This window comes from Vombatus ursinus, unplaced genomic scaffold (genome assembly GCF_900497805.2).
Source record: "Vombatus ursinus unplaced genomic scaffold, bare-nosed wombat genome assembly UNPS02014863.1, whole genome shotgun sequence".
In the NCBI taxonomy this organism is placed as follows: domain Eukaryota; kingdom Metazoa; phylum Chordata; class Mammalia; order Diprotodontia; family Vombatidae; genus Vombatus; species Vombatus ursinus.
Genome location: NW_020954641.1, coordinates 33,875,447 through 33,899,558, shown reverse-complemented (window position 1 = coordinate 33,899,558; position 24,112 = coordinate 33,875,447). Strand labels below are relative to the sequence as shown.

The 24,112-nt window shown below is 42.1% G+C and overlaps 1 protein-coding gene across 2 annotated transcripts in view; it reads right to left on the bottom strand.

Moving 5' to 3' along the window:
- DPYSL3 (dihydropyrimidinase like 3) overlaps positions 1-24,112 on the bottom strand; it is a 141,108-nt gene that overhangs the window by 8,865 nt on the left and 108,131 nt on the right. For both annotated transcript variants that reach the window (XM_027841726.1, XM_027841727.1), the window contains exons 6-11: positions 23,202-23,282; positions 17,044-17,112; positions 13,528-13,648; positions 9,317-9,473; positions 4,523-4,664; positions 238-408 (exon numbers count right to left, since the gene is read on the bottom strand). In XM_027841726.1, the coding sequence (XP_027697527.1) occupies positions 238-408; positions 4,523-4,664; positions 9,317-9,473; positions 13,528-13,648; positions 17,044-17,112; positions 23,202-23,282 (741 nt within the window). The remainder of the gene's footprint in view (positions 1-237; positions 409-4,522; positions 4,665-9,316; positions 9,474-13,527; positions 13,649-17,043; positions 17,113-23,201; positions 23,283-24,112) is intronic.

Genomic DNA, 24,112 nt, shown 5'->3' with positions numbered 1-24,112 from the left:
GGACTGCAGTTATTATTCTTTATATGTGAAATTTCTTCCACAGGAACAAAGTTCTCTATACATAAATCTTGGGAAAGTCACTCAAAGTCCCTGGGTCCCATTTTTTCCTGCTCTGAAAAATTAAATAGCCTCTAAGGCCTCCTTCTACCTTTAAACCCTATGACCCCATGACCCCACCACCACCACCACCACGACCACCACCAATACCAATTCCTTCCCCAGCACAACAAGCCTTACCGACTGATGGTTCTTGGCTGAAACAATCTTCACAGCATCTGGATCCCAAATGACCAGGTCACTGTCAGAACCCACAGATATTCTCCCCTTCCGAGGGTACAAGTTGAAGATCTTGGAGGCATTGGTACTTGTCACAGCTACAAATTGGTTTTCATCCATTTTCCCAGTGGCCTGTTCAAGTGCAAATGGTCATTTGTCAATGCACAGCCTCCTCACCCAGAGCCAAATTAGGACATGGTGACATGGGTTCAGATGGCCAAGGGCCCTTCAAACACTGCAGTCACAGAATTTCAATATGGTAAGCCTCAGGATCTATTAGGGAATGACCACTGGACAATGGAAAACTAAACATGGTTATTATCATTTCTCAAGGAAGGTGAATGACTACCTACCGAGTTTAAATGTCTTGGACTGGGTATCTTTAAGCTGTTATTAGACAGTAGCTATTTGGTGCAATAATGAATAGGTTCAGAATAGGTCAATGGCCCCCAACCCCAATTTTTCAAACAATTAAATCCATCAACAAACATCTATTAAGCACCTACTGTGTGCCAGGAACCATGCTAGGTTCTGAGGATAAAAAGACAAAGAAAGAAACAATCTCTATTCTCAAGAAGTGTGCATTATACCATTATCACCACTATTATTTAATATAGTACTAAAAATGTTAGCTATAGCAATAAGAGAAGAAAAAGAAATTGAAGGAATTAGAATAGGCAATGAGGAAACAAACCTATCACTCTTTGCAGATGATATGATGGCATACTTAAAGAACCTTAGAGAATCAACTAAAAACTATTTGAAATAATTAATAGAAAAGTAGCAGGATATAAGATAAATCCATGTAAATCATCAGCATTTCTTTATATGACCCACAAAGCCCAGTAGCAAGACACAGAAAGAGAAATTCCATTTAAAATAACCATAAACAACATAAAATACTTGGGAGTCTACCTACCAAGACAGACCCAGGAACTATATGAATAGAATTACAAAACACTTTTCACACAAATAAAGTCAAATCTAAACAACTGGAAAAATATCAACTGTTCATGGGTAGGCTGAGCCAATATTATAAAAATGACAATTCTGCCTTAAACTAATTTACTTACTCAGTGCCATACCAATCAAACTACCAAAAATTATCTGACAAACCTAAGAAAAAATAACAAAATTCAGAACAAAAGGTCAAGAATATCCAGGGAATTAATAAAAAAAAATACAAAGAAAGGCAACCTAGCAAGACCAGATCTCAAACTACATTATAAAGCAGTAATAATCAAAACTATCTGGTACTGGCTAAGAAATAGAGAGGGGGATCAATGGAAGAGATCAGGTACATAAGACACAGCAATTGATGACCATAGTAACTTAGTGTTTAACACACCCAAAGACCATAGCCTTTGGGATAAAAACTCACTATACGGCAAAAACTGCTGGAAAAGTTGGAAAACAGTAAGACACAAATTAGGTACAGACCAATATCTCACATTGTATACCAAGATGAGGTCAAAATGGGTACGTAATTTAGACACAAAGGGTTACACCATAAGCAAATAAGAAGAGCAAGGAATAGTCTACCTTTCAGATCTAGGGGAGGGAAAGAATTCATGACCAAACAAAAGATAGAGAGCATTACAAATGTAAAATAGATAATTTTGATTATATGAAAATAAAAGGCTTTTATACAAACAAAACCAATGCAAGCAAGATTAAAAGGAAAGCAGAAAACTGGGAAACAAAATTTACGGCAAATGTCTCTCATAAAAGCGCTGAGTCAAATTTATAAGAATACAAGCCATTCCCCAATTGAAAAATGGTGAAAGGACATGAACAGGCAGTTTTCCGATGATGAAATCAAAGCTATCTATAGTCATATGAAGAAGTGCTCTCTAAATCACTTTTGATGAGAGAAATGAAAATTAAAACAACTCTGAGGTACCATCTCACACCTACCAGATTGGCTAATATGACAAAAAAGGAAAATTATAAATGTTGGAGAGGATGTGGGAAAATTGGGACACTAATGCACCACTGGTAGAGTTGTAAACTGATCCAACCATTGGAACTATGCCCAAAGGGCTATAAAACTGTGCATATCCTTTGATCCAGCAATACCCCTTCGAGGTCTGTATTCCAAAGAAATCATAAAAAAGGGAAAAGAACTTCCATGTGCAAAAATATTTATAGAAGCCCTTTCTATGATGGCAAAATATTGGAAATTAAGGGGATGCCCATCAACTGCAGAATGGCTGAACAAGCTATGGTATATGAATGTAATGAAACAGTACTGTCCTATAAGAAATGATGAGCTGGTGGATTTCAGAATAACCTGGAAAGACTTGTATGAACTGATGCAAAGTGAAATGAGCAGAACCAGGAAAACACTGCACACCGTGTCAACAACATCGTGGGATGATCAGCAATGGATGACTCAGCTCTTCTCAGCAACACAGTGATCCCAGACAGGTACAAAGGACTCACGAAGGGAAATGCTATCCCCAACCAGATAAAGAACTGACAGACTCTGAATGCAAATCAAAGCATGTTTTTTTTTCACTTACTTGATCCTTTTTTGTGTTTTTTTTCTTTTGATCCATTTCTTCTTTCACAACTGTGACTAACATGGAAATATGTTTTACATGGTAGCACACACATAACCTATATCAAACTGCCTACCATTTTCAGAAAAGGGGAGGAGAGGGAGGGAGAGAAAAATCTGGAACTCAAAATCTTGTAAAAATAGACGCCAAAAACTGACTTGACATGTGATTGGGGAAAAATACTATTTTTTTTAAAAACCGTACATTGTAAGTTTATAAAATGTATATGAAATTAATAGAGTAATTTGGTGGAAGGCACTTACAAGGTAATTTGGAGCAAGGAGGATCAGGACAGGACTCAAGTCGAAAGTGAAAATGGAAGATTTAAAGAGGTAGATGTAATAAGGGAGCATGGGAAAAGGTTCAGAGATGGGACACAGAATATCATGTGTGAGGAAAAGAAAGATGTCCAGTTTGGCTGTGCCATCATGTGAATGCAGGGGGATAATTATGGAAATAATTTTGAAAAGGCTGGGGCCAGGGCTTTTAGTGCCAGCCAGAGGAGGAGGTTGCATGGATCCTAGGGGTAACTGGGAGCAATGAAGTTTATTGAGTAGGGGAATGATACGGTCAAAGAGTACTTTAGGGACATCACAGAGTGAACCAAAATCTCACAGAGTAACCAAAATTAACATGCCTTAACACAACATTTTTAGGAAAAGGGTGAAAGTGTGTGCAACAGGAAATCGAACAAGCAATGTTCCAGAAATTAACCAAATAAGTGTCTAGTCTCTAGTCAAAAAACATTTATTAAGCTCCTACTATATACCACAACCAGAAAGGTGTTTTCTCACAGGATGTCATCATACGCCTCCATAAGGCAGCATGAAAGAGTGGATAAATTGCGAGACTCAACATCAGGAAAATCTGGAGTCAAATCCTGCCTAGAGGTGTGACTATGAGCAAATCCCTGATCCTCAGTTTCCTCATCTGTAATATATGGATGCTAATGCTTGTAGTATGCACTGCAGGATTATAGAGGTTCAAATGAGCCCTTTTTAAAGAACTTCTCAAGTTCTAGAAGAACACTTAGTAAAACCTAAAGCATTTAAAAAAAATTGATAGTGATAATGATGGTGAAAGTCAATGTTAAACTACAGCCAGAGGGACTCAATTTCAGCAGGTTTAGGGCCTTTCAGTTCTTCCTGTACTTAGCACAGCACCTTGGATGCTGTAGGTGCTTAATAAATGTTTATTGATTGATGGCAGTGTTAAGGAGAATTCACCAGACTATATTTAGGGCCAGAAAACCCTCATCGTTTTTCTATTTTTCTTTCCAGACAAAAGCTAATTAGCAATTAGCAAAGCTAATTGATAATAATTGTTGTTGTAGTCACATCCGACTATACGACACCCCGTGGCCCATAGCATACCAATGCTATACATAGGGTTTCTTGGCAAAGATACCAGAATGATTTGCCATTTCCTGTTTCAATGGATAAAGGCAAACAGATGTTAAACAACTTGCCCACACAGCTACTTTGTGTGTGAGACTGGATATGAACTCAGGTCTTCATGACTCCAGGCCCAGTGCTCAATCCACTGAGTCATCTAGCTGCCTCAATTAATTAATGCTTCTTTGTTAACTCACTCATCCTATCCTGAGTTCCAGTTCTTAAACCTCATCCTGGGTTCAAGAGGAAGGGTCAACTCATCCTTCCCCCCTTCCCCCAGTTTCTTACCACAGCCTTATCCCAGATGACAGACATGCGCTCCTCTACCCCATTTGTGCCCTCGGGTATGGCAGTGAAATTGTCCTTCCCAATTGCCTTCTGAGCTGTGCTAAATGTGCAGTGGGCGCTCCCAGCAAGATGCAGGTCCCCACTGGTGAGAGAGAGAAAAGTATTAGGTCAGGGAAAGTTGTAGAAAGGACCTCAGGACAACCTGCTACCTAGGACAGATGCCCTTTCATAGACAGGGTAGTACAATGCAAAAAGTTAAAGGACCTGCTTCAAATCCCACTCCTCCACACTTAACTATTGATGTAACCTTACAGCAAGTCACTAAATCTCCCTAGGCTTCAGCTTTTTCATATGTATATGTCCTCTTTCATAGACGATAATAGTAATAATAATGATGATAATAATTACAACAATAACAATACCAATGTCTAACATTTATATAGCACTTACGTACCAGGAACTCTACTAAGCATTTTACAATAATGATAATGATGATAATAATAATATCTAACATTTATATAGGGCTTAGTATGTACCAGGCACTGTGCTAAGTGCCTTATAATAATGATGATGATGATATTTATCACAATAATAACAGCTAATATTTATATAGCACTTACTATGTGCCAGGCATCATGCTAAGCACTTTACAATTATTATCTCAACTGATTCTCACAACAAGCCTGGGAGATGAGTGCTGTTAGTATCCTCATTCTCCAGATGAAGAAACTGAGGCGAATGAAGGTTAAGTGACTTGCCCAGGGACACCCAAGTAGTATGTGTCTGAGGTCAGATTTGAACTCAGGTCTTCTTAATTTACACAGAAGAAGCACTCCACCCACTTTGACCACCCAGCTGCTAGAGAATCTCAGGGCCTCCACGTTTGAGAGGAACTGATAGGATGAGTGAGTGGGCAGTTAGTTACCCACCTGTTCCATGTCTATGTCTGACTGCCCCCTTCCTGACTAGGATACTAGCTCTATGCCAAGAGTGTGAGCACATTGTTCAATGACTCTACTAGGTTCATTCTTGTGGTACACTGAGCGTGACAGCTCAGACTCCTACCTCACTATACTTTATTGTGCCATGGGAACAGGTTCCTTATATTAATCAATAACCCATAAACCAGGAAGTATATTCAATCCATTTCAGGGGTTCCAATGTGTTAAAAGTCCATTTAAATTCTTTTACAATTGAATTTCTGACTCAAAAGCTCGAGAGAAAAACATATTTCATTTTATTGAGACTATTTCTGTTCACAACAATAATTTTCCAATGATGATTTTTTTAAAAGACCAAAGATATGGAGGCTACTCTGCCGCACGGCGGTCCGAGGAACAAGTCATCTCAGGGCCACTGAAGCCAGGACACAGATTCTAACTACAAGAAAATCTAAGGACTAGGTACATTATTATGGACAGAGGACTTGGAACACCTCAGAGAGTAAGATTCAAATACATCTATGACATCCGTAAAAGAACATCAGGGGGAGTACAGGAGAAAGTTCCATTCCCCTCATTCCAGCGACGGCTCTTGCCATGTGGCCTTGGATGTGTAAAACCCCTCTCTGGGCCTCAGGTTAGTTTCCATGCCTCTATAAAATAAAATGAAGGGCTTGAAATGGGTGACTTCTAAGGTCCCTTCTGGCTCTAACACTCTGTTCTGGGAAAACAAGAGGGCACAGTAGAGTATAAACAACACTCAATCTACAGGTACAGAACAGGGTTTAAATCCCACCTCCAATGTTACTGCCTACGTGACCTTGGGCAAGTCCCTCAAACCTCCAGGGGCCTCAGTTTCCTCATCTGTAAAATGAAAGCAATGGACCAAATGGCCTTTCAGGTCCCTTTCACCTCTAAATCTAGGACACTATGATCCCACGCCTGGTGGGATGGGAGGCTGCGCATTAATAACACTTGTCACCAGGGGGCAGCAGTGAACAACTCTAGTAATGGATGTGGCCACCAAAAATGGCCAGAGATAACTGTTTAATACTGGTGGAGTGATCCCTTATCCTTACTATACTCTCGATTTAAATATAGGTTATACTCCTAACACTATATCTCTTTAAGAGGAAAAAAAGGGTATATATTAAAGAAAATTACATAAAATCACCATATTTTTAAAGTATATTTACAGTGAAAGGTTTTGGGTTTTAACCTTTCTTTCATATAAAGATGCTTTATTTCTTTTTATCATCACTCTCTATCTTTTTTATTTTCATTCTCATCCTCTTAGAAAGAGAATGGAAAGGTGACATAATAGAGTGGATGGGGAACTGACCTCAAAGCCAAGACCTGGGTTCAAGTCCCACCACATAATAGCTGTCTTACATGGGCACGTTTACCTAAACCTCTCAATCTTCTAGGCAAGTCTTAAGACTGTATGGTGAAGAGAAGGTGCTGCCTTACACGGTAGGCATTTCCTTGCATGGGAATTTCTTATGCCAATGAAATCAAAGGGCCAATTTGAATCCATGTGAGACAATCCCTATGATATAATATTTTCAAAAATGCTTAGCATAGCATCTGGCACATAGTAGGCACTATTTCTTCCCTTTTCCTTTATCAAAAGTACAATGGAGTAGAATGGGAAGAACAAAGGTCTCGGAAGTCTGAAGTTGTTGCTCAGTTCTGTCCCACTCTGTGATCCCATTTGGGGTTTCTTGGCAAAGATTCTGGATTCTGGTTTGCCATTTCCTTCTCCAGCTCATTTTATGGATGAGGAAACAGGGTAAGTGACTTGCCCAGGGTCACATAGTTAGTAAGTGTCTGAGACTGAATTTGAACTCAGAAAAATGATCTTCCTGCTAGCATTCTATCCACTGCAAAGACTCTGGGTCAATTCCCTGAGTCCTCATCATAGTGCTTGGCACCTAGTAAGCATTTGGTAAATATTATGTCTATTTATCTATCTATCAAAGTAGTTATAAAGTTCCCAAACATATCATCGGCCACTCCCAGGGCTTTGGAAGGCTGGTGCCAAGCATGGAATTCTCCGTACAGTAGGTAATCAATAGATGTTTGATGATACTGACCAGAAAAGCACTTTGCCAAATAGAACAAACCACCAGGTAAGTAGAAGGCAGGAAAATGGCACACAGGATAGAGATGGACCTGGAGGCAGAAAGACTGGAGTGGAAAGCCTACCTCAGACATTTCCTTAGCTGGGTGACCCTGGGCAAGTCACTTGGCCTCTGCCTCAGTTATCCATGTAAAACAGGGACAGTAATAGCACCTAAAAGGCAACTAGGTGGCTCTGTGGACAGAGAGCCTGGACCGAAGTCACACAGATTCACCTTCAACAACTCAATAACAAAGAGCACCTACCTTCCAGGGTTGCTATGAGGATCAAATGAAATCATATCTGTAAAGAACTTTACAAACTTTAATTTGTGGTTGTTTTTCAGTTGTTTCAGTCATGTCTGACTCTCTGTGACTCCATTTGGGGTTTTCTTGGCAGAGATACTGGAGTGCTTTGCCATTTCCTTTTCCAGCTCATTTTACAGATGAGGAAAACTGAGGCAAACAGGGTTACTTGAACTGCCCAGGTTCATACAGCTAGTAAGCATCTGAGGCTGGATTTGAACTCAGGTCTTCCAGACTCCAAGCCTGACACTATCCACTGCTCCACCTAGCTGCCCCTGCAAACCTTAAAGTGATGACAAACCTTCAATGATGACGATGATGTTGATGATTATAATAACAGGCAGCACGGTATAGTCGATAGAGAATTAACTTTGGAGTCAGAAAGACCTGGGTTCACGTCTTGCCTCTAACACATATTAGCTATATGACACTGGCCAAATCCTTATACCCCAGGCAACTCTCTAGGATTTATGAACTGCAGATGAGTGAGAAAGAGAGTATTGGTAGAGAGAGTCCCCCTACACCAATGAAAACATAGATCTAGATTCTCCCATCCACTCCCCTACACCCCATCAAGAGACAGACTCTTAAAGCCGCACAGCAGAGAACACGGTTGTTATTAGGGTGTGAGATCTAGCAGAGGACAAGATGGCGCTGGGTACCCTCGATTTGCTCCAGGAGTCTTTACAAACTCTTCAACAGGAACTCATTATTCTTTTAGCACCGCTGATGTCAGCATGGATGAGAAACACAAGAAAGTCCAGCCCTGGGCCTCCGAAGAATTTCTAGAATTCACAGCTCGCACAGTGTCTGTATTTGATCTGCCTGACAAGTCCCATTGTTCCTCAGCAGTTTGGGTCTGCCCCAGCATGCCTCTGCCACAGGGCACCTTGCAGCTGAAATCTTCACCAGATTAACCCCGCTTTGCTCAGAACCGTTCTCTGCTGCCAGCTGTCCCGCTGGGAACGAATTCATTTGAGATTCCACTCGACCTTCTGCTCTCTTCCTTCTATCCCAGACGCTGCTCTATGGCAAGGTTTCTTAAACTGTTTCCACTCAAGACCCCTTTTTGCACTTTGGCAGTGTTAGCTGGCGTTGCATGACCTGAGGGCATGCATACTTGAAGTGCAGCCCTGTGGTACATGAATGACCATTGGGACATCTAGGTGAAACAACAGATAGAGTACTGGACTTGGGAGTCAGGAAGACCCAAGTTCAAATGCTGCCTAAGATACCTTCTATGTGACCCTAGGAAAGTCACATAACCTACATCCCAAGACAGTTGTGAAGAGTAAGAGATAATACATAAACTATGTATATGTACACACATACATTGTAGTTGGTTGTTGTTGTTGTTAATAATAATAATAATAATAAATTATTATTATTATTATTATTATTATTATTATTGTTAGCTGGCACCCACCTTGCCAACAGGGAGTTGATGTAGTCCGGAGTGGTGGGGTCAGGGCTCAGTGGGGGAGATGTCACAAAAGCAGCAGCTTTGGCCCAGTTCTTGCTCCAATAGTGTGTCCCATCTGTACCGAGGCTGGCTGTGATGGGTTCACCAAACACCACATTTCCTAGAGGGCAGAAAGAGAAGGAGGAACCTGTATCATGCAGATACTATGCAGGCCTGATTTATGTAATGATTTTTCCTAAGGAAGAGAGGCATTTTTAGAAGACCTGGGTTCAAGTATTGCCTCAGATACATACTAGTTGTGGGATCCTGGACAAGTCACCTAAGGTAGCACAGCGATTCGAGTGCCAGACCTGGAGTCAGAAAGTTGTTGTTGAGTCATTTCAGACATGTCTGACTCTCTACACCCCATTTAGGGTTTTCTTGGCAACCGGAGTGGTTTGCCATTTCCTTCTCCAGCTCATTTTACAGATAAGGAAACTGAGGCAAACAGGGTTAAGTGAACTGCCCAGGTTCCCACAGCTAGTAAGCGTCTGAGGCCGGATTTGAACTCAGGGAGAAGTTTTCCAGACTCCAGTTCCAGCACTCTATCCACTGTGCCACCTAGCTGCCCAGAGTCAGGAACACCTGAGTTCAAAACTGGCGTCATATGATTACTAGCTGTGTGACCCTGGGCAAGTCACTTAATTTCTGTCAGCCTTGGTTTCCTCATGTATAAAATGGAGATAATAATAGCACCCGTTTCCCACTGTTGTTTTGAGGATGAAATAGTATTTGTCAAGGGTGTTACAAACCCTAAAGGACTATAAAAATGTTAGCTATTATTGTAATTATTATATTTACTTAACCTCTTAGTGCCACCAGACACGTCTCTAAGACTATAAGGTGCAGAGTACATACAGATCTACATGGGTGGAAACTCATGGGAGATTCTTAAGCTAATGACATCGCAGGTTTAGAAAACAAAGATGACAAGGTACCCAGAGTAGTATACAAGAAAGATCTAAGCTCATCATCTCCCCAAAACCAACAGGGATAACTAGATCCTAATCTGAGTAAGGATTTCCACTGTTGCCCCAAAGCCAAAGCTTTCTCAATAGAAGAAAGATTACCTCCAGTCCTTTTTCATCACTTCAATCTTAGGCAAGGAGTAAGCCAAGAACACCAAGAAAAACTCTGGGGACAAGCAAAGGATTAAATGTCCCCAGGGATTAAGTCTCCAATGGACCACTTGATGAGGGAGCCCTCATCGGAGAGGGAATCCCATCTGACTTCATTAATAGGGATCCTAGCAGAAGAACAGTGAATTATGGCAGTCTAGGGGATTGTTGAGGCAAAGGAATAAAGTTGTGAAATTCTATCCTTGGAGAACCCCAGCATCTTGGGGGGATGGCAGTTTCATCAGTGTCTTTGTATTCCCAATGCTCAGCACTGGAGACACTTAATAAATGTTTGTTTAAAGGCAAATACCCATCAGAAGGTAGATGAGATTACTGAAGAATGACCATACAAGTTATGATACATAAATACAAAGGAATATTATTCTGCTGTAAGGAACAATCAATTTAATGAATACAGAGAAGCATGGGAAGACTTATATGAACAGATGCAAAGCAAAACAAGCAGAACCTAGAAAATAATATCTACAATGACTGCAATCTTATAAACGGAAAGAACCACAAGAATAAAATGATTGAAACTGAATGAATTTAAATGACAAAGACCAAGGCTGGTCCCAAAGAAGAGATGTGATGGAACACTCTACATGTAAAACACTAGAGATGAGATCAGACTTTTCTGATGTGTTAGAAGTAGCTTTGCTAGACGGTTTTGAGGTTTTCATTTTTTAAGAGGGATGCCTTTCTGGGAGAGAGAGGGATATACTGGGAAATGTAGCTTTTCTGGCTTCCTTCAAGTTTCAACTAAAATCCCCCTTTCTGCAAGAAACCTTTCCAATCCCCCTCAATGCTAGTGCCTTCCCTAGGCTGATTATCACCAAATGATCCTATATGTATCTTGCTTACATAGATATCTGCATGATTTCTCCCCTCTTAGACTGGTAGCTCCTTGAGAGCAGGGACTGTCTTCTGTCTTTCTTTGAATCCCCACTGTTTGGCACAGAGCTTGGTAAATAGCAGGTGCTTAATAAATGCTTAATGAATAACTGTTAGTTGACTATAAAAATAAAATATAGCAATAAAAGTTATTTTAAAAAGAAAAAAAGTCAATGAGCACTGAAATCTACTCTCAGCACCAAGATGGTATTCATCAGCTCCATTCCCCCTTCTGAGCGCCAGAACCACATTCAGCCCTGCCCTTTCTAACTCTCATTTATCTTTCTTCCTCAACACAAAGTCTCCCCTTTAAGGCTACAGAAGAGGTCTGGCTTAAGAATGCCTAGCATACTCCGATGAAACCAAATGCGTGATGTTAATCTGCCTGATGCTCCAGGAGCTCTCTATAAATATTAATTCAACTGAAAAATGCAGATGCATGAAGAATGAAAAAAAAAGAAAGGAAAAACAACTATATGGAGAAATAGCAAGAAGAATGCAATGGTGGAGAAGTGAAGAAAACTCATTTAGGCTCTGACAGTCAGAGGCATTTAGTCCTAAGGAGCCCCTCTCAGAACCTGGGTCACCAAAGACCTTGGAAACACATCAACAACTCAACCAACACTGACCATGAACACCACTGAGTCTCCTTGCTCAGGATTATCTTTTCTCTTCCCTTGAGAAAGAAAGAGGAATGAAATCTTCAGGGACATACTTCCTCTCTAGGGTCAGTTTTTTTTTTTCCTCACTAAAATATGCTTTATTTCCTTTGACACTCGGTTTACTGGCCATACGAAGCCTTATACCAGACCTGCAGTATGGACCTTCTTTGACATGAAGCAGGGTCTGAGCAAAGACTCAACACTATGAAATCACTTCCTCAACTAGGAAACAAAGGGGTTTGACTCAGCAGGCTTTAAAGGTCCCTTCTGGCTCTAAATCTTATTTCATCTTTTCCTAAGCAACCTTCACTTGAGTCCAAAGGCTCTGAGCAATTTCCCCCCCAGTAAGGGAACAGACCAATCCAAGAAAACAGAACTCAAGGTCAAGTCTGTGCAAAAGGACAGCATTCAAAGCAGAACCTCTCAGGGCAGCAAAATACTCATGAGAACCAGCATGGAGAAGTGGTCCCCAGGATGGCTTTGCAGGCGTGTGTATACTTGCCTAGTTTCTACTTTTCTCCATGAAAGGAAGGAGTGGAACAGGGGAAAGTTGGGACCTTTTCCCAGATCCAGCCCACTTGTGACTCAAGCATCAAGGAAAAACAATATAGTGTCAGATGACAAGTTTAACACCATAGTAAAAAACACACACACACACACACACACACACACACACACACACACAGTAGAATTACTGTCAAGTGGGTAATACAGGGAACCCAAGTGAATCTCTCGGGGCTGCCTAGACAGAAAAAGTTCTCTGCCCACAAGAACAGGCCGGCCACCCACCCTCAGGGAAGCTAGGCATCAAAAGGCAGCTTGGGCTATTTTTAGCAGCCCCAATCACTTACATGTGGAGTTTTGGGGACTTAGTCCAAAATGTGGTATTTAAACTACTGTCTGTTCTCATAGCTTCTCCTCCACTCAAAATATTTTGCTACTACCTAATGATCTCGCAATCAACATTCACCTAAAGCGAAAACCCTGGTGGATTCATCCGAAAACATTCCCTTTCTCCTCTCTTCCATCCTTCCCTGACTTCATTCACTGTCTGTCCCTACAGTTTTCATAACCACTCAGAGACCACTCATTCTGGGGTCAAGCCGTCTACCAGTCAGGTGAAGGGACGAGGTCTTTGATAAATGCCAGTGAGCAGACTCCACCCAGCCTTTAAAGTAACATTATTCTTCCAGAGACACTGGAATAATGGGCATCATTAGCAGTAAACAACAACAGTGAGGATGTGTAAAAAAGTGCCCAGGATAGACAGGGAAGGGCCTACATTTTATGAACAAGTCACTCAACTCCTTGGGCCTCAATTTCCTCATTCGCAAAATAAGGGGTTGGATTCCCTGACATCTGAGGTCTATTTCAAATCTAGAGCTAGTACCCTAAATCCCACATGTGTATGTTCGGCAGAGCAAAGACTTGGGGACACCGGCCAGGAAGCAGAGGAATGAAGTGAGAGGCACAGGGGGATCTCGCCAAGAGCACAATTCACCTTTCTTGCGGGCTTGAGAGATGAGGTCTGCAGCGCTCTTGCTCATGACCTTGGTGATGTAGAGAGGGCAGTTTGTTTGACTGGCAATGGTGATAGCCCGAAAAACAGCCTCAGCTTCCAGCTAGAAGGAAAGGAACCAAGACATCAGAAAGGCCGGAGACCACCCTCCCCAACAAACCTGCCAATCCTTCCGCCTTCCAGAATCCGGTGCCATTCCTCATGGAGATGGGTGGTCATGGGCTGACAGAGAAGGAAGCTGTATTTTTCAGCTGGCTCTGTTTGTTAAGTAAACACCCATGCCATGTGTGTACTTACACAAGGTTGAAATAATATTACATCCTTTATCTTCCCATCCCACTAAATGGTTTACCCCACCCTTCTAGGAAAACACCATCATAGTACCAGAAGGTCTGTCTGAAACAATCAGCTGAACCATAGCCTCAAACCCTGGTATCTTCTGAGTAACATGACTGCAAGGTCAAATCCAAGGGGTTGGTCATACCATAAATTAATTAATCCTTCCTTACCACCAAGGTGAGGTCACAAGCTTAAGAGAACAGTATGTGGGATGTCCAAGATCAAACCCAATTCTTATAAACCCAAAGCAGGGATTCTGGAACACAGCTTCTACTATATACCATACTTGTTTAGTTCATTAGGCATCACAAAGCCCTTTCACACTCATTACCTCAGTAAGTCCCCCCAGTTATTTGTGCACCTCCCTATCTTCAACCACCTTGTATTTACTATCTCTTGGCTTCCCTGGCCTTTAGTCTCCTTGTCTGTAAAATGAGGAAATTGGGTTTGATAACCCCAGAGGTCCCTTCCAGCTATAATTCTACGATCTGTGTATATGCTATATACAGTCCAGCAGAATATAAGCTCAACAGTAGAAAATGGTTGTGATTGTTTATTTTTGTCTCTACATCTAATTGCAGTACCTTGCACTTAGCAGATACTTAATGAATATTTTTTTAAAATTGAACTGAAGCAGAAGGCAATAAATAGTTGGGGGAGTATGAGTACAAGATGTCATATATACCAACAGATATGGCATCAGTGTGTTGGTAGGTTTTGTGTGTTTTAATTTGCTGAAAGGGAGGAAGTGACCATTATTTCTAAAAGTCTATACCTATTTTATATATGTGTGTGTGTGTGTGTGTGTGTGTGTGTGTATTTATCATACCTATTTTAAAATAAACCCATTTTTATTACTTTTTTACAAAAGAATACAGGTGAAAAGTTTTGCACAAATGTTGATAGGATTTCTGTAAATGTTTTACTTTGCATAAGAGAGGATGGAGCAGGAAGTGACTGTTATTTCTAAAAGTTTATAGCTATTTTAGGTATATATTAAACTTATTTTAAAATAAACCAATTTTAATTAATAATTTTTGAAGAAAAAAAAACTCATTGGGAAGCACACAGCTTGTAGACAACATAAATCTGAGTAGCTGAGTTTGTACTCATCACAAGCAACTTTTTCCTCTCTGGGGAAGGAAGGTGACATTGGGCTTCCAGATGACCGAGTAGGATGCCACTGACCCTCTGTTATCTCTCAGACTATTATCCTCACAAGTTTCTCTGTGGAGCCTCTGGGTTCCAGTGCTCGAAGCACCACTCAAGGTATGGTTTCGGTATGCTTTGAACTAGAGAGGGCCTGCCTTGTTCCCTGATAACCCCTCCCTCTGAGCAGCTGTCTTGACCACTTCAGCTCCCTATGACCTCAACCCTGGCCTTTGATCTCCCTCTCTCCCAGGACGGCATGGATTTCCAGCACTTCGGCAACCTATCTTTGGAGTGTTACATCACCCTCTCTGACTTCACCCACACGGGCTTCCAAGGTTCTGACAGATGCTACAGCTGAAAGGCCTCTTATTAAAAAGAAGAAAGGGGGAAAGAGAGAGTGAGCCAAACCAGAGAAGGCAAAAATAGGCCTTTCATTGAAATCCCCTGGCCATTGGCCCACTGCAGACTCCCTCAGTGACCCAGCTGAAGGAATCTATCTTGCAAGCACATCTCCTCAGTGGTTAGCCTTTAGAAATGGTTTCGAGAATGGCGCCGATTAGCCCAAACCAACCTACCCTGTGGAATTAATCTGGCTTTGTTTCCCACATGGTGGCGACTGACTTTACAGGCAAGACGTATCTGGCCTGTAAGTCAGGGTCAAAAGCTGCTAATGAATTCCAATGACAAATTCAAGTAACAGTGAAAAGAAGAGATCATTACAAGTGTGTGGGGGGGGGGGGGCGGAGAACTAGACCCTTCTGTTTAGGGGTTTCTGCCTCCTATCACCAACATTGGCTCAGAATTGTAGAACAGGAAGCGAGTTCTATTTATTTACATGCAAGACACAAAGAATCAGTTCTAGGTGGCTCATTCCGTAATGCCAGCAGGCTAGCCTTTATGACGCCAACCTACTATTTACCACGAGGGCAAACAACTCCCAATCCTACAGGCATATGCCACCATGTCAAATGAGTGCTACTCTGGAGACACGCATACAAATCCTTCTACTGTACCGCACCCTCATCCCCTCACTAATCTTGAACCTAGTAGACAAATGAAATACAAGGCAGCTGGGTTTTACAGGGACATGAATGCTATACTTGGAGTGGGGAAGAAATCAGTTTGAATCTTGCCTGACACTTCTTATCTGGGTAAGTACAGGTAAGTCAATCTCTCTCAGCCTCAGTTCCCTCATCTGTAAAAGGGGGATAATACTAGCACTTACCTCATAGGGCTACTGTGAAGATTAAACGAGATTAAATAAAAGAGCTCTGAAACCCCAAAGAACTATACAAATGTTAGCTATTACACTCATGATGATATAAAGACCACCAATATTCAAAAGAATTACCAATTCCAGAATGGGAAGGAATCCTGGTAACTGTAGTTTTGGAGGACATGGAATATTTAGTGATCAACTTATATAAAACCTACAGCATGTCAGAAAGCAGCTGAAATAATTCCTCATCCACTTGTGTGTCCAAGGGATTGCGATTCTGGGATTGAAAAAAAATTGAAATTCAGGACCACGATGATGAATCCACAGCTATATTCGGGAGTGAAGGAATTCAGAAGTTTCCCTCCTGCTGTCATTCCCAAAGGTCTATGGATCTCCCCTGTTTTAATGAGATTAGAAGGGACATACCCCTCTTTTTCTTAGCAATCCCTTTCTAATTTTGATGTACTCTTTGCTTGTGTCGGCCAAAGACAGCCTTTGATAAAATGCTTCAATATAGTTTCCCTCTCTTTATCGACTTTTCTCCATCTCCAAGATGAGTGCGTGCAAAAATGTATGTGTGAGCACACACACAGCTGCATGTGGGGGGAGGGAAAGAGGTACACACTCCCTAGGAGTGACCGCCAAACATAAATGCATCTGACATAAAACAAGTTACAGGACGCACAGAAGAAAGCCTGCTTCTGATAAGAGCTTGTCTCCAGGGAGGGCCCAGAGAGGAACACAGACGGCCCCAGCTTTTGTTTCTTTCCTTAGTTTTTGCCACTTACCTCCTCTGGTCTACTCAGCACATGGCCTTCCGGGCCAGTTATTCCGATTTCCAACATCCGGGTTTGTTCCTAGAGGGATGAAAAGCCACGTGTCAACGACACCAATTAACTCTATCAGTTAAAAAGGTAGAGAATTCTAGAGAATGTTTCCATCTAAGGACAGAAAAAGAAAATGGAACCATGAGATCTCTATCAGAATGCTTAGAAGAACCACTGAGCCCAACTTCTCTTATTTTATGGATGGGGAAACTGAGGACCAGAGAGAGGAAACAACCTGAACAAGACAATGCAGGTAGGTGACAGAAATGAGATTTGAACCCAGGGAGGCGGTGTGGTACAGTGGTGAGAGCTACTAACCCAGGTTCCATTCTTGTTTTAATACTTTCTATCTGTATGACCTTGGGCAAGTCAACTTAACTTCCACGGGCCTTAGTTTTCTTCATCTGCAAAAGGAGGATGTTGGACCAAACGACCTCTGAATTTCCTTCCTACTTAAGCTCTATAATCTCCTAAATCAAATCCAGTCCTTACACACTATCTCTGCTCAACAAGGCATATTCTTATCAAATTATAGTTTTTATCTTTTACTTCAAGCCAGCGACATTCTCTGTGTATGACATACTGCTTCTCCATATCCCACCTCTGACGCTAACCAGGTGACTGCGCTACATATGTAGACAAACAATTCCCTGGAACTCCTCTGCTCTGCTGGTGGGGGAAGTAGTAACCACAGAACTAATGACACTGCTGAAATCACACATCCTTCCTAGCATGCAGGTGTGTGCACTTTGAGCATGCACCGCGTGAGTGCATTTTAAACCACAAAATAATGCAAAAAAAGGGTAATACCCTTAAGAGGAGGACGCTTATATCTGGTGAGCACTTTGTTATTCAATTGAACTACAATTTGGATTAGAGAGACAACACTGTATTCTGAACCTTCACTATGGAAGGACTAAAGGACATTTCATTTCCTCATCTGCAATTCAGTAAGTATTCATGAAATCTATCCCATTCATCCCTCTTTCTGGCTCCATCTCCTCTGGACACCAACCCCCATCTTCACTTACTAGCTGGCAGGAATAGCACGCAGTAGGGGTAACTAAAAGAAAATAATAATGCTACTAATTAGTTTGACTCAGGACAGATTCCGCTCCTCAAGATAAGCTCTAGGATACCTGGAAACTTAACAACAGTTGCACAGACAGGAGAGAATCTATGTGGGATAATGGAAGGAGAGTTGGATTTGAGGTCCAAGGATGTGGGTTCAAATCTTAGCTTTGCTACTGACTCCCTGCATAAACTTGAAGCAAGTTACTTGCTTTCTATGGACCTCAGTTTCCTTATCTGTAAAATGAAGAGTTTGATAATCTCCAAGGTCCCTTCCATCTCTAAATCCTGTGATTCTATAAATCACAGCTTGACCTCTAAATCCACCAACCACTTTCTCAGCTCTCCAGAAGAAGGCTGCTGAGCTAGTGGGCTTATGGGCTGTCAAATTAGGATAACAATCCTGGAACGATTTGTAATAGGTCATCCTGATTCTCTTTTAAAACAACAAGCTTCATTCCAAGAATGCATAAAAACATCAAGAGCCTGGTCTGTTGTTCTAGAAGCTTGCTTTGGTCATTCTGGGGTGAAAAATGGAGATAATGTACACCTTTGAAGTGTTCCTCTCCATAGGAATGAAAAGGCCTTCTTTTGTTTGGGAGCAATGAGGTGTTGAGAGCAAAAACTATTCTTTCAATGTGAAAAGCAGGGACTCATTAAGATTCAGCAGGCATTATTTTTCCAGTTGCCTCTTCATTCTTATGAAAAAGCAAGAACAAAATGAATTGGGCATTGAGGTTATCCATTTTTTATATGCTTACTTGTACAAGTAGTGCCTAAACTATTCTACGAGGCTTTGGTCCCAGTTTCTGCGTGTGTGTGTGTGTGTGTGTGTGTGTGTGTGTGTGTGTTTCTCTCCACCTCCCTCTTTTCTCTCTCTATGGAAAATTGGGTTTCCCAATCTCACCCAGGCTGGATTTACAACATCCCCTCACTGATTCCATTCCCAGTCAATACAGATGCTTTGACATGCTCTGTTTCCAACCTGGGCCAACACACCTCTCCCTAGGCAGCCTCATAACTCCATACTTATAGGGGCTTACCCTATGGGTGCCATACTTACTGTGGACACACCCAATTGGCTTAGTCCTACTGCAGCTCAGAATTCCCAACTCAAGCGACAATACTATCCTGCCTGTGGCTGAACTCAGGACAAGTCCTCCTCTATAAAATGAAGGGGTTTCAGTATATGATCTCCAAGGTGCCTTCTGCTTAGCAAATGCCAGCCAAGCACCTGCTGATGACACCCTTACACGAGCTCTAGGCAGCCCAGTTGCAGAAGGGTTATGAGAGCCCAGGCTCTTAGATTCTGCTGTTGATCTACAACTTTGCAATGAAGATTTTTGGTTTTTCTACTCTGCACTAAAAGGAGCCAAGTTTGTTTCTTTTTCTTGGTTCCTTTTACATAAGGATTTCGAAATCCCAGGGTACATCTGCCGTCTTCTGTTAGACAACAAGATCTCTCATAGCCAAGGCTAAACTTAATAAACAATACTAGAAATTCCTCCAAATGGAAAAGTGCCCTCAATCGTTTCTTGTTTGCAAGAAGGCAATGAGCCTCAAAGGCCCTTTGGCATCAAGAAACTCAGACTCAAAGGCACACTGTCTTAGGAGAAAAGACAAGGAAAGGAGTTGCTTTGAAAAGGCTACCATACATTTTAAATGTAGCATGGATTTAGATTTGGTAGGCAGCTCAGAGGCCATCAAATCTAACTCCCTTATTTGATACATAAGGAAACTGTGGCTGGAACAGAGAAGTTAAATAACTTACCCAAGATCACACAGCTAGGAAGCATCTAGAATAGCAACAGAAACCAGGACTTCAAAGACCTCACCCACTACGCCATTCTGTCTTCTCAAAATAAGTCAACAAGCATCCAGTGTAGGTCTATGGAGAATCCTGATGAAGCAGCTTGGGCATTCAAAGAAGGGTCTCTGGCACTCAAAGGAGAAGCGAGTTTCTATCTAATGCTGCTGAGAATTCTCCTTTTCAACCTTCACACAAAGTGTCTGGAATATCTTTGGGCGCACACAGATGGTGCTGCCACAGTTTCCCATACACACATCTACTTCTCCCCTACAGTCCTAAGAACGCTGAAAAGACACACTGTCCCCATCATCTTCCCCAAGGTAAAATCACGGTAAAATCCAGAGTCTGACAGTTACATGGGGAGAACTCTTCCTGACAGACAAGGCTGGTGCCAGAGAGCTGGAAGGAAGGTCTCCAGGAAGATTCTTCACCCTAACTAGAACCACTCTAAGTCCTAATGGATCTAAGCACATTCTTACCCACACTTGGGTGGACATGTTCATCAAAAACTTCTGAGAAAAAGAGTTAGGTGGTGCCGTGGATAGAGCACTGGGCTTTGAGTCAGGAAGACTTGAATTCAAATTTGGCCTCAGATACTTACTAGCAATGTGAGCCTGGGCAAGTCACTTAACTCCTCCTTGCCTCAGTTTGCTAATAGCATCCATTTCCCAAGGTTGGTATGAAGATCAAATGAGATAATCACATAAGCACATAGTGAGTGCTACATATGCATTAACTATTATTATTGTTGTTGCTGTTAAGCATCATACCTGAAGTCAGGAAGATCTGAGTTCAAATCTGGTTTCAGACACTTACTAGCTGTGTGACCCTGGGCAAGTCACTTAACTCCTGCTTGCCTCAGTTTCCCTATCTGCAAAATGGGATAACAACAGCACCCACCTCCCAGTGTTGACATGAGGATCAAATGAGATAATCATGTAAAGTGCTTAAAAGTGCTTGGCACTCAGTAAGCACTATATACATGTTAACTATCATTATTATTGTTGTTGTTATTGTCAGACCTTAAGTCAGGAAGACCTGAGTTCAAATCTGGCCTCAAACACTTACTAGCTGTGTGACTCTGGGTAAGTCATTTAACCTTTATTTGCTTCAGTTTCCTCATTTGTAAAATGGGATGATAATAGCATCCACCTCCCAGGGTTGCTGTGAAGATCAAATGAGGTGATCATTATATAAGGCTTAGCACAGAGCTTGGCACACAGTAACTGCTATAAAAATATTATTAGCTATCATTATTATTATTATCATCATAGAGCAGTGGACCTGAAGTCAGAAAGACAAGTTAAAATCTGGCCTCAGTTACTTAACAGCTGTGTGACCCTGGACAAGTCACTGTCTACCTCAGTTTCCTCAACTGTAAAATAGGGAAAATAATGGCACTCACTGCCAAGGGTTATGAGAAAAAAAAATGAAATTATGTTTGTAAAGTACTTTGCAACCCTTAAAGTATTATATAAATGCTGGTTATAATTACCACTGTCAGTAACTATGACTATTGTTATCATACCCAAATGGCTGATGGAACAGTTTCTCGTTGGGGAATCCGATCAAACAAACCCTGAGAAATAGCATGTGTAGTGGAAAAATCAATGAATTTGTTGTCAAGAGAACCAAGCCCAAAGCCCAGCTCTGTCGCTTAGTAAGTTGTGATGACATCAGGAAAGACACAGAACGTGAGCACTGATATCTGGAAGGGAAACCACAGGCCACATGGTCCGATGATTATCTGGCACAGAGACCTCCCCTACAATCTCCCTGACCAGCCATCTAGTGTCCGCGTCAGTGATGAGGAGGAATTCTCTCCCTCTGGAGGTGGCTAATGCCTTCTACTTCTGGATGGCACTCATCATTGTAAAGTTTTTTCCCCATAGTGCACCAAAACCTGCTTCTCTGTCCCAACCTAACCCCTCCCTCCATGTTAAAGTCCTTCAAAATCCGTTCACTCCTGAGGCTTGGTTTCCTCATCTCTTTAAAATGGGAAAATACCTATCTCCTAACTACCACCTAGCTCGCAGGGTTGTTAAAAAGAAAAAACACTTGGCTGCATAACAGAAAGGAGAGTTGTTGTTATCACTAACAAAAGAGCTGGACGATCTGTTTTCTCTTCCTTCTCCATTGCTGGATGGCTAGCTCTTTTGCATAATGCATCTACTCATCTAACCCATTCAGCAAGCACACAGTAAGTACTTCCTGCTTCCTTACAAATGATCCGCTTGGGCTTTGGGGCCTAACTTTCACCACTCTTATGACAGGTCATTCAATATGCCCAGGAAACCAATGGAATTTCTCCAGCCCATCTTTAAAAAAATACATTCTTTCAGCATCACGGCAGTAAGTTCTATAGTCCCCCATCAGGTTCAGTCTTAATTTTAAAAAATTAATTTCCCCTTTTCCATCCTGGGATAGATCCTGCTCCAAAAAGGATTTCCTTTTAGGATAATGACTCTTGAGCAACTAGGTCTTATTTTCACTTTAGGAAAAATCACCAGTAACTTTCGGGAGAGCAACATGGTGCTATGGAAAGAGCAATGCACTGAAAGTCAGATGATCTGAGTCTAAACCCTGTGTTGTTAAGTGTTAAAAACCCTGCTGTTGTTCAGTAGTTTCAGCTGTGTCCAGCTCTTCCTGATCCCTTTTGGGGTTTGCTTGACTGATTTGCCATTTCCTTCCTCAGCTCATTTTACAGATGAGGAAACGGAGGCAAATAGCATTAAGTGACTTGCTGAAAGTCACACAGCTAAGTGTCTGAGGTCAGATTTAAACTTGGGAAGAAAAGTTTTCCTGACTCTAGGACTGGTATTCTATCCATTGTGCCACCCAGCTGCCCCAACAATAAGAAGTTCATAAAATACATATATTAGCTCATTTGAACCTCACAATAACCCTGTGAAGTAGATGCTTTTGTTGTCCGCATTTTATAGAAAAGGGAGCTGAAGTTGAGACCTCGGTGAGGTGGAAAGAATACGGAATCTCGAGTCAGGAAGCCTTGGGCTCAAATCCTGCCTCAAACATTTACCAGGAAGTCATTTAACTATGGTGGGCCTCAGTTTCCTCATCTGTAACATGAGGAAGTTGGACTCAGTGAGTTCTATGGTCCCTTCCAGCTCGAAATCTATTATCCAGTGGCCTAAGGTCAATGTGAATACGTGGTCCTTTCTTGCACAGAGAAGCCTGAGGATCCAGATGGAAAGCACATTCTCACTGGCTGGACAATTACCTGGGCGATGATATCTCCATTTTCTGCATGAACTTGAGCAATGGCACCCAGTTCTGCGAGGCAGCTAAAGATCTCATAGAGCTGAAATGGAAAAGGATACCGGTTGTCTTCATTTGAAAGCCTATGCTTTTGAACACCTTGAAAGGGGACCGTCAGACGCCCAAAGGAAAACCTTCTTCTTGGGGCTCTGGTTGGCAACCAACAATAAAAATGATTTCAGGATTAAAGGGCCGGGCACTGGAAACCAAGTCAGCATGATTGGTTCCAGCAGCCATGCTCTCTCCCCAGAAGAATACGTTCCAAAGAGAATCTTGGGAGAGGGGAATTCAGGGGGTAATGTATTTCTTTAATATCCTGGATCACTTCTCGGATTTGGCCCTATGCCCTCCCCTAAGTGGGATGGAGACAGCCTTGGGACTTGTTAATAACACATCTGGTGACTCCTAACTACCTTGGTTCTTTCTCAAAGAGGGCTCATCTCTGATCTGGACTTCCCCTCCCCCTGGGAAACAGAGTCAGTCAACCACATCTCTCCCTACGACTTCTACACCCCCAAGGACCTCCTTGGAAAAGCAGTCAGAGGTAGGATGGCATTAATCCGTCTGATACAGAACACTCCTAACTCTGCTGGGGTGAGACCCCCGGGGCTACACTAAGCCGGGCCGTGGGGTGAAAGAAGAAGCAATAAAAGGAGATGAAGAGGACCATCCCCCTCCCCAGCTGTCTTTCAAAGGAGGCCGCCGCCCATGGAAACTCCAGCTCTGGATCCCCAGGACTGTGGGAACCCTGCCTACTGCCTTATTAACTATGTAGCTGGAGCTGCTCTAGATTCAAAAGGAGCTCTGGCCATCGCCAAGGGCGACCATGGCGCCCCCCCCTAGACGCTCACGTATACCCCCCCCCGCACCCGC